This window comes from Corvus kubaryi, unplaced genomic scaffold (assembly GCF_017639235.1).
Source record: "Corvus kubaryi isolate FWS band 111438036 unplaced genomic scaffold, C.kubaryi_AGA036_p1.0 78, whole genome shotgun sequence".
In the NCBI taxonomy this organism is placed as follows: domain Eukaryota; kingdom Metazoa; phylum Chordata; class Aves; order Passeriformes; family Corvidae; genus Corvus; species Corvus kubaryi.
Window position 1 is genome coordinate 10,256,035 of NW_024582065.1, and position 11,445 is coordinate 10,267,479.

The 11,445-nt window shown below is 44.4% G+C and overlaps 1 protein-coding gene across 1 annotated transcript in view; it reads left to right on the forward strand.

Moving 5' to 3' along the window:
- Positions 1-9,182, forward strand: part of LMX1B (LIM homeobox transcription factor 1 beta) — an 86,029-nt gene extending 76,847 nt beyond the window's left edge. The window contains exons 3-8 of the mRNA XM_042052369.1: positions 1,883-2,115; positions 4,742-4,920; positions 5,313-5,390; positions 5,790-5,856; positions 6,676-6,837; positions 8,547-9,182. Of these exons, the coding sequence (XP_041908303.1) occupies positions 1,883-2,115; positions 4,742-4,920; positions 5,313-5,390; positions 5,790-5,856; positions 6,676-6,837; positions 8,547-8,704 (877 nt within the window). The 3' untranslated portion in view covers positions 8,705-9,182. The remainder of the gene's footprint in view (positions 1-1,882; positions 2,116-4,741; positions 4,921-5,312; positions 5,391-5,789; positions 5,857-6,675; positions 6,838-8,546) is intronic.
- Positions 9,183-11,445: the final 2,263 nt, after the last annotated feature.

Sequence of the window (11,445 nt, forward strand, 5' to 3'; positions counted from 1 at the left end):
GGCACCGGCACATCGGGGCCGGTACGAGCGGGCACCGGCACATCGGGGCCGCCCCGTCCCTCCCGGCGGGGACGGGAGAGAGGGGGCGGCTTCGGGGGGACAATGCCTTCGCACCTGAGCTCTCCAGGTGTGCCCCGTCCTAAGGACACCCCCTCGAACAGAGAGGCCAGGCTTGGTTAAATGAGTCTAATAGGTTTAAGCAGTTAAATAGAAACAACTTTTTTCAGTGCACCTTTTTTTTTCCTCTTTGTGTATTAATCCTTTCGGATATAAAATTGTGTAGAGATAAAAATATTTTCTGCTTAGGAATTTGCTGGCTAAAGCATTGTGAGGAAAACCTTGTGGACAAAGCAAATGGAGGGTATGAAATAAGCCGGCCTGTTCACGGCAGTGCCCAGGGTCCTGTGTGGCATCAGTTTCCTTCTGATAGATTTAATTCATTACCTGCCACTCAGTCTGCCTTGCACCGCTGTTACCTTGAGGTTGTGGTCGTGCAAAGGTGTGCGCTGAGCCAGCCAGGCTGCCAGGGCAGTCACCCCTAGGTGCAGCTGGGGAATACCCCAGTTGCCGTCTCTCAGCCGTTTTCTGGATGTCGTGTGCAACTGTATTGACATTTGCTTTTCCCTCCTGCCCACTCTGACTCCAGCCCTTTGCCGAGGGCTCGTGACTGCCATTTTCCTGCACTTCTCAGCTCAGACAAAATGGAGGCTCTGGAGGAATGAATAACTACCGCAGTCTTAGCCTTCTAAAATCAAAGACAATTGCCTTTTTTTGTGAAAAATTATAGTTTTGATGATTAAAAAAAAAAAAAGGCAGCATACCCCATGCTAAAAGGCAGAATCTAATTTTTTTCCTGTGAACACACTGGTGCAGTGGTGTTCATTTCCTTGCTGAAATGTAAATGTTCATGCACCTTGCACTGTGATGTATTGCCATAAAAGACACTGAATTTCAAATCACTAGCACACCATGTGACACAGGGATGTAACTTAGCAATTCGTCTTTATTTGAAGGCAGCCCTTTTCTGAAATCTCACTTAGGGAGATTCCCAGTTGCCATTAGAAAAGCAAAATAAAATTAATCTAAATAATTCTAACTTAAGCCTAGAAAATTAATGACGGATGAAAGACAGGGTTTATAGAGCACTAATAAGAACTAGTCTGGATACAGTGTGTGTTCTAGGGTCTGTGATTATACTGGTAATTTGACAGATTGTATCACTGCCTATCTGTGCCAAAGGATGTTTCACACCATTTAAAATGCACAGTACTTCCTTCAGAGACAGGTTGTTCTGGAATAACTCAACATCCAAAGAAAAGCTGTGTTATTTCACTCCTCTCTTTATTGATTGCATGTGTACAACCGTGTGTGCATGTGCACATGCTGACTTTGCCTCAGCAAAAGCACAAAGTTTGCATGCTCATTTCTGTGTTTATCCGCCTCCTCAGAGACAGACAATACCAAAAATGGGAAGTCATGAAATCTCTTCAGAATAGGGCTTAAGTGTTGAAACCAGAGACCCTGCATAAAACAAAGCATTAGCTGGTCCTTCCTTTAAAAGTGAATTAAAATACATTTGGATTTGAGCAATTATCCAACTTTGGGAGCTCCATTTTTTTCTTATTTTGAAAAGGAAAAAACCACTGAGATAAGGACAGATCTTAGTGGGCTTTGTCCAGCAAAGGTGATTTAGGGAATCTCAAGACCAAAGAGATTGAGATTTGAAAAAATTGCATGCCTATGACATTTCCAAGCCTAAGGATGCAAGTCTTGCAGCGTGCAGAAGCATGAGCCAGGTGGATCTGTGCAGATATTGCTTGATTTAGATCCACACGGGGTATGATCTGACGCTCCCTTTGACTGTGCTGTCTCTTCCTTGCAGGCTGTTTGCTGCCAAGTGCAGCGGCTGCATGGAGAAGATCGCTCCAACGGAGTTTGTGATGCGAGCCCTGGAGTGCGTGTACCACCTGAGCTGCTTCTGCTGCTGCGTGTGCGAGCGCCAGCTGAGGAAAGGGGACGAGTTTGTCCTCAAGGAAGGGCAGCTGCTCTGCAAAAGTGACTATGAGAAAGAGAAAGACTTATTGAGCTCGGTCAGCCCAGACGACTCAGACTCAGGTGAGCTTTTTCCACACCTGCTCTGACCAGAGAAGCTGCATGAGTTTGTAGAGCTTTCTCATAGAAAAGTGCATTCATTTTCACATCCACTTTATCCAAATGCATGTGCCCCCTATGCAAATTTGCAGGCACAGCTGAAAACATTCCTACTGGCAGTCTGCCTTCCCTAACCTGACTCCCTCCCTTAACTTCCTGCTTAGTAAAAGACAAAATCTTTTTGCTTTCATCGAAGTGTTTTTCTATAAGATCATAAAGTCTGAATCGGACTGAATTTAGCTACGTGAGGCCTCACTCAAGTGAGGCATAAGTATGCTGTTCTCCTCAGGCATTCTTTAATCCACTTAATATATTTTTCAGGGGATCTTATGCACATACAATTTCACCACTAAATTAGGGAAATGAGCACAGCAGTAATATGATTTTTGAGAGGAATCTCTCTGCCAATTACAAATGTTCCTTTAAGAAAGATTGCAAGTACAATATAGAAATACTGAAGAGAATCTAAAAGCAACTGAGATGTGGGTTTGTGCCATCAAAATCACACACTTTTTTCCCAAGAAAATACGCAGGAAAATCAACAGTTACCATACCATTAAATGTACAAATCACATGTTTGCCTCTGGTTTATGGGAAAATGCATTACTCCATTTTAACTGGGAGCAAAAATTATCCTTAATCTCTAATCTGAGAGTCATATTCTCCACATTGCTAAAATTTTTATTTCCGCATTAGGAATCCCTCAGGACAAAGGTCTCTGCAGTCTCAGCAATGCATGGGACCAGGGCCATTCTTAGAGCAGTGGTTTAGTTACTGCCATGCTGCGTTTGCAGGACCTGGAGTGCTCTGCTCAGTAAATCTCGCATCGTAGGGTCTGGGCTCTCGGTGAACGTGCCTGAGGCACTTGAGTTTCCTCCTTGACCGTCAGCAAACTTCCCCCCCACCAGCTCCAGTGACCTGCTGTGCACCTGCCTCATGTCCAGCCAAACCCCCTCGACCAGCTCGTGCGAGGCTGTCCCCACGCTGGGGCTGGTCACAGGCATCTTCCCCCACTGCTGTCCTCACACAACCGGTGCTGGCAGCTGTATTTGGCATCAGCTTTGAGCAGGGGTGGGCTCCTCTTCAGGACCAGATCTGACTTGTGATCATCAGTGAGGAGCTACCACAGTAGCACAAACTAGTCTTGGTTTCAATTTCATTTCCCTTTGGCACAAAGGGGAGTTTCTTACTCCTGGAGATGCTTTTTTTTCCTTCATTATTCTCTGTTAGCCAAACCCAAACCTGAAAAACAAGCTGACAAATTAAATGAGTTGTTTGTCTCCCATTGTCTAACACATTGAAAACACTGATCTCCCAGGGGTCTGCATGAGAGCACACGATCTGCAAAGCCCTGGCTGAGAATGTGTCCTGCTTCAATCAAATATTTATCCACTGGACACAAAAGTAACTCTCCAATGAGCAGTATTAATCCTCACAAACCTTTCCTTAGAAAAGGCATGCTGGAAAGTTAATAATGTCATGGTTATTAAAATGACTGAACTTCTCTTTAATCATTAGGCCAAAGATGCTTATTAAAGTAAAAGGTGATTAGACTGCTAGGTGCATAATAATCAGACCCTAAAATGAATTAAAGTCTAATTTGTTGATTCCCCAAATGTAGTCCTTTAGTATATAAAAATTTCAGCGTGTTTCTTCGTGTTGAAGTCCCTATAATACTTGATAGTGTTTTCTGGAAGAAAAATCAGTAGTCTGTTCAAATAAAAAGTTGAAAAGTTGATTTTCACAACAAAATGTGAAATTTATTTACCCCTCAGCCTTTGCCACTGTGCTTGAGATTTCCCAGGACAATATACTAACACGTAATATCACCGGATTGTATGAGTATTCAGAATTTAATGATAGAAAATACAAAGAATCTCTTTACAAAGAAACTCTTTGGTCTGCAGAAGCACATAGATACTTGTATGTATTTACTGAGAAAGAGAAGTTTGTGCTTGCACATACAGACACATTTTAATGCACAGAGGAAGATTACTGAAGTTTTCTGGGGGAAGTGGAAATGAGATGACAAAGATTATATTTAATATTATCTCTGGAGCTTCAAAACATTCAAAACAATATTCAGTAACTGGAATCTGCACTATATTTAGTTAGATGGGCTTTGAGATACGTGTGTAATACTTGCTTTATGCTGTTTTGCTGCTGTAGCAGTGCAGGCAGTAGTACCTGTCTGCAGATAATGCTTCAGGAGAAGCTGGAGTTCAGCTGTGAAGGTAAAGGTGTTTATCTGGTGGTGAGATTGGAGCAGGTGAGCACACAGGACCAAGAGATCCTGGAAAGGCACAAAGTCTCTCTGTGCCTGATTCCTGGAAATACTGAAGCATATTCTGAGTTTCCATCCCCTGATCAGTCCCATGTCCTAAATTAAAAATTGCAAACATTTTTATGCTTTTGTGGCATTTGATTTAGGCAGAGCACACAGATCTAAGATAGTCTCTTCCTGCCCACAGCTGCTTTAGGTATTCAAATAACCATGGGACAATAGTTGAACCTGTTGACTGAAGAGCAGTTCTCAAACATCCTGTTTTCTTGGTGGAACAAGTGCAATTATATATCCTTTTTTCACCAGTCAAAAGTGATGATGAAGATGGAGATGTTAAGCCCACCAAGGGCCAAGTAACCCAAGGAAAAGGAAGTGATGATGGGAAGGACCCAAGAAGACCTAAACGACCAAGAACAATACTAACTACACAACAGAGACGAGCATTCAAAGCATCCTTTGAAGTGTCTTCTAAACCCTGTAGAAAGGTAGGTGCTTCACCAGGGACTGAGTCAGCCTTGACACCAGGCCACAGCCCCAGACAGCCCTGCCCCTTCCTGGGGCAATAGCAGTTCTCCTGGGGTGAAGGCAGAGCACTCTTTTTGCAGAGAAGTCTTTTGCGGGTAAAATAAAAAACAAGAAATGACTTAGTGTCATTTTCCTCAGCTCAGACTCTTTGTTCAGTAGTTACAGAACTGGTAGTGCCATCAGGGGCAGAACTTGACAACACTATGAAAATATATGATTAATTTTTAAAAGTAATTTTATACATGCAATTTTTGTTGTAAGTACAAATTCTCCTCTTAACAAAACTGATTCGGTTTTGGGTTTTTTTTTTTAATTTATGAAAAATTGCATCGTTAAGCATTTCCTCCTGCAGGTCAGAGAAACATTGGCAGCTGAAACAGGGCTCAGCGTGCGAGTCGTCCAGGTCTGGTTTCAAAACCAAAGAGCAAAGGTAGGCTGTTTGTCACATTATCAAAAGTCAAATGCAGGTTGTGCCTCAACATGGGCCCTTGCCCCACATGCAGCTCACACATGCAGAAGTCCCATGGCTGAACTGTCCATGTTCTGCCTGCTCTGCTCTCTACATCCACACTAGAAAGGCAACTTCGGGACACAAACATTAAATTCATATTTGCTCAAAGCAACTCAGGGTTGGGAGTAAATTTTGCATGCAAATCTGAACTGGAAACTGAAATGTTTAAGCTTAGAATTGAAACTGAACCCGCAACAGTGTGTGCATAAGTATAAACGGTCCGTATCAACTGATAAGATGTTTGCAGAGAGTTTTGTAAGGAAACAAAATTGTTGCGTTTGGAGCCACGAGATTGTTCTGTTCTTCTGCTTTTTTCAGATGAAAAAGCTAGCACGAAGGCACCAACAGCAGCAGGAGCAACAGAACTCGCAGCGACTAGGACAAGGTAGGGGATTTGTGATAAAGCAAAGTGAGAGAGAAAGAATCTGCCGTTGTCTGGAAGTGTCTTTCCCACATGATACCTTAGTACAGCAATCCAGGGTGCACGCAGGTCTGTGAGTGACATGTGCCATCAGCAGTGGATGGACACAAAGGTGTACCTGTGCTCACACCAGGTTACCCCAAGTTCTCCTGGTGGGATCAGACCCCAGAGGGGCTCACGCAGAAGCTGTTACCTCGTTTCTAGAAGAAATGTACTATGTGGAGGTGCTTGCACCGGAGGAAATCTTCGGGAGGCTTGCTCCAGCTAGATTCTCCAGTTTGTTTTCTACTGCAGTAAGGGGCATGGTGCTCAGCTGGGAATCTGCACAGGCACCAGCTTTACTGCCCCAGCTGAGGCACAGGGAGTCCCTCCTGTGCCCCACGGGTGGCTGGACCCTGGGGCAGGCACTGCACAGAGGCACCAGGGCTTGCCCTGCTGCTCTGTGGGTACTCTTGAGGATCTCCAGCTCCCAAGACCTTGCAGCCTCAAATCCTCCACTTTACCCAGGGCAGAAAAACTGAGACCATCAGAAGTTAGAGAATAACTGGGCTCTGTCACACACCGTATACAGACTTTAGGAGGATAGGGTCAAGCACCTAGGAGCTCCAGAAATCATGTAGTCAGAAATTACAAGCTGTTCAGCTTATTGCTCAGGGTTCTACACTTGGACAAAATTTGGAAAGTTTCTCTGACTGACAGGATACCCCTGACTGCATTTGCTAGGGTTCATTGTTGCCACTGATTCTGCCCCAGCAGTAACTGTGCCTCCTCTTTGCTTTGCAGAAGTAATGTCCAACCGAATGGAAGGGATGATGACATCTTACACACCACTTGCACCACCACAGCAGCAGATTGTAGCAATGGAGCAAAGCAGTTATGGCACAGACCCATTTCAGCAGGGTCTTACCCCTCCACAAATGCCAGGCGACCACATGAACCCCTATGGTAAGGCATGCCTCATTCTGCCACATCCGAAGTAGCTGGGTCCGTGCGCTGGATCACGCACCACAGGGGCAGCAGCATTACTGGCTTTTAGAATATTTTTTCTGGCATTTGTACCAGGGAATTTGTACCAGTCAGTTTTATGTGTGTATTTTCTTGTACACGTAAGAGGGTAGAACAGAGCTCATCACAAAGCTCTGGACACCTTTCAAAACTATTTCACAGTATAATTCTGATAAATGATAAAGCAAGGACCTCTCCAAGCTCCACTTTTTAAAACCACTGTCCAAGACACTGAAAAATAAACAGTACCAAATTCTAGCTCCCTCACAAATTTTTCCTTTTTTCTTAGAAGCTTTGAGGAAAAAGTGCCTTCAATAAAGAGAAGTAATCTATTCATTACAAAATGAATAAGCAGCCCTGTAAGACCACTCAGATTGGATGCGTGGATTTGTTAAAGAACAGTTCTTGAGCTACTAAGAGATGGGTTACCACAGGACTTTTCTCCTGCATAGTTTTATTCTCTGTCCCAAATCAAGATGACGGTTTGCTTTCACGATTGCTTGACCACACATCAAATGCATTACAAGCACTAAATGCTCAATTATTGATTCTGGACAATTGCAGTGTGGCATTTAAAAAGAATGTCAGAGGATTTTTCAGACTGTGATTCTCGGCCTTGCGGTAGCCCACAAGGGCCTGTTTCAGACTCATTTCTGCTGACCAGGAGCACTTCACTGTAGAGGCTCACATGTGCATTAGTGTCCCCAGCACAGCGTGCACAGGCCAACAGGAAATCTGCTTTGGGTCTGTGTCATTACTTTTGCCACTGAGACAAGTCCGTGGTGCACACCAGGAAATTTGGGAGGTCCTGTAAGGAGCTGAGGACATATGAAGTGCCCTTGAGCATTAGGTGGCTTGTGATTTTGTTGGTTTGCTTGGCCTTCTGAGTAAAACTCGTTGGGAAGTGGGTTCTGTGCTCCAAAAGGAGTGCAGGGGATGGCACAAAGCCCTTTTGAATGAGTCTGTGAGGAAAAAGAAGCAGACTAACACTTTCGCAGAGCCCCCAGGACTCGAGCTAGAGCTTTTTCTGGTGCCTTCAGTGTTGAGGTAAGCTGAAATCTTAGTTGCTAAGGGAAATAAAAGGTGCTGTTCCAAACCAGCCCTAAAAGAGTGGAATTTTCTCAAAGGAGAGCATATTTACAACTGTATCTCACTTGAGGCCAGGGAAGCTGGGTCTCTTCTGGGTCCTGTCACACTGGTAGAACTTTTACCTTGTGTATATATGAAGACCAGTATGATTATGGCTCTTGAGCCATGCTTCCCTGTCATGGGCACTCAATATCTGGTCCACCTTTCTTGTCAGTCCCAGTGCTCCCACGAGTGCCAGAGCCCATGGAGAAGCTGGGGACCTGCTCCTCCCCAGCACCGTTTGCTCCCGTTGTCAGCCAAGACTCTGTTATGTGCTGCTTACTGAAATTGAAATTAAATCCTGGCAAGTCTGGGGGCATTGCTGCCAGTTGACCCCTGTGGGTTGATTCCAAGCCCTCCTCCTTGTAGGTCAGACCCTTAGAGCCAGAGCAGGTTAACATGTGACTACAGAACCAGGAGTGTTCCCGTTTGCTGAAGCGTGCAGCATGTCAGCATCCGTGTGTACTGTGTCCTCCCCTGGCTGCGCAGCATCCAGCTTAACATGTACATTTCATTTGCAGGAAACGACTCCATTTTTCATGATATCGACAGTGATACCTCTTTAACTAGCTTGAGCGACTGTTTTCTTGCCTCTTCCGAAGTTAACTCCATGCAGGCTAGAGTAGGAAACCCCATTGACAGGCTGTACTCTATGCAGAGCTCCTATTTCGCCTCATGAAAATAAAGAAAACTAACAGCCGGCGTGTGTTTAGCCAGTGACTTTTCCAGTGCAGACTCTACAGCCATATGTTGCCCAGCTCTTCCTTCACAGTGACTCTGCTGCCTCTGGACTGCAAAGAGCATTTTTTTAGGAAGACTGTCTCTGTTTGCGTATATGTGTATGTATGTATATATATTTTAATACCTACGTACATACATATATAGAGAAAAAAAACACATCCACCTGTCCCATACCCTTGATTCCCAGCTTGCGCCAGACCACGAGACAAGCACGGAAGGAACAGAAGAACCTGCTCGTCCTCAGCCTTTGATCTGGTTTGGTTTGAGCTCATCATCCTAAAGGAAATGGATTTTGTGGAAAGCTAGATCTTTTCCTCCTTTCTCTCTTCCTTTCTTTTGGATGTCTAAACTTTTTTTTTTAAGCCACTGATACTGACATCAGCCAACCATATGACAAATAAATCAAAGAAACTGGAGATTCCTCCTTTTCTTACTGCATGATTCATACTATGTTGTGGATAAATTGCCATTTGAACTGTGAGAAGTTAATGTAAATGTGACGTTCAACATTTGTTTCCTTTCTACACTTTTTCTACATAACCTAGATCTGCTCATTAGTTTATAGCCCTTATGCATATGATACTGAGGAAACTGGTTAACAGTATTTGTGGAGAAAGCCAGTGATTTCAGAACAAGAAAGGTCTATGACCCTGGAGAGGAGATGCATGTTAGGGGCAGAGGCATTTAGGTTAGTATTGATCTTAAATAATTAAAACTAAAGGTGCTTACAAGACAGATTTATTTAATTTTTTCTGAGGTGTGAGATTAAAACATTTACATTTGTTTGTAGGTATTGCAGTGCCAAATTTCAAGTCTAGACCATGATTGGCAAACAAGTGTTTTTCATTCTGTTCTGTTTTGCATGAGGCATAAATGTGCTGTTCTCTATTGTCCATCTGGAATAATTAAGCACTCCTTTAGTTACCTTGCCTCAGCAAGAATTGAGGATACACAGTTCTAGCCTGAAACACCAGAAGTCCTGAAATGTGCACCAGCTGGGAACAGGAAACTATGAAAGAAATTACGATGGGAAGTTCAGGTATGTTGAGCTGAAATTTTACCACGTCCCGTAAATCCCCCGCTGCCAGGACTCCTGGCTATGGTGCCAGCTGACTGATCAGTGCAAGTGCTGGAAGAGCAGGTACACCAACTGAAGGGGGTGTCCCAGCTGAAGTCTGTCTCTGATGTTGAAGTTTGAGCATATGTCATATAGATTTTTGTAGGGCATAAAATATCATAAGTAATAATAGTATAGCTATAAATATTGCCTGGTGATAATTATAATGTGGAGAAACAGACAAGTACAGTCATGGCTCTCAGTGGAGAAAACTTCATGGGGAATATTTGCCAGGGTAATATCAGTAATTATAGGGTGTGTTCAAAATAGAGCTCATGGGGAAAGATTGGCAGGATAGGCACTTTCTTAAATAAATACCTTTAATATATTGACCATAATAGCTGAAAAACAAGTCCAAAGCTTTGGTTAATCTAACTCCTTCAGGCTGAGGACTGGTACCAGGCCAGCGTCACAGCGTCCCTGTGGGGCTTGGCACCTTCTATGGGAGCGTGGCTCTCCTGTGCAGGGGGAGGCCAGAGCAGGACCCCTGTAACCTCAGCACCCAGGGAGGGAGCAGCCCTGCTGGGGGAACTGCGGCCTCAGCCTCGGGGAGTCCTGCACGGAAATGTGGACTGAGCATGTTGGAGGTTTCTTGAGAAAGCAAAGTTTTATCTGCAGGGTAAGTGCATGGGTTCTCACTCCAGAGACGACGAGAGCACCGTGGAGGAGGCTGTGCCTGTGTGTGTGTGTGCACGTAGTGCAGGGGGCAGAGCACAGGCCAAGGACCACTCTCCCACTGCTTGAGGTGCAGAGCCCCTGTCTGCTGCACACAGCCTCAGTCAGGGAAGGGACTGGTGGCTCTGCGAGGGTTCCAGGGGACATCCCTGTCCCCGTCCCTGTCCCTCTCTGTGTAGGCTCCCACAGGATCCCACAGGGAGGTGGGAGGTGGGTCTGTTGTGTCCATATGCTTTACCTAGTGACCATTCCCTGCTTTCTGGCAGGGATGTGGTTTCAACTGAGGGTTGTGAGCCCCTGGATATATTTTGAGATTGAAAGGATTTTCTTTTCTTACCCATCCTGTTCAATTATTTTTCCCTTTTCTTGTGTATCAAAATAAATAACAATTTCCTTTCTTTCTGCATGGTAGCAAACATCTATAAAGAACTCAGGTGATCCTCACTGCTTGCAGGGCAGAAGCAAGCAGGTTTCATATGGCACATGTAAACATTTGTCATTTGTCACCACCGATCTCGATGGATTCATCGTTTCCCTCCTCTCCCTTCTGCTGTGCTACTTTACAGTCATAGAAAAGCCTCTCAGACATACCAGTTTGTAGACTCCTCACACAGGCACAGCCTTGCTTCGTATCTCATTACTGGCAGGATCAAAATGGCATTTTTGGTGTTTACAGGGACTTATATGAGAACTATGATGTGACCTACAGTTTGGAGAACTGCCTTGTCCCAACTCTACCTCTGCATCTGGGATGGATGTTGAAAAATAATCCATCACCAAGGAAAAAATCAGACATCCTATTTTATAACTGAAGTAACCATAATTTTTTGCTGATTTTTTGGATGACTGCCACTTTTTTTTTTCATGCTTGTACATACTGTCTCCTC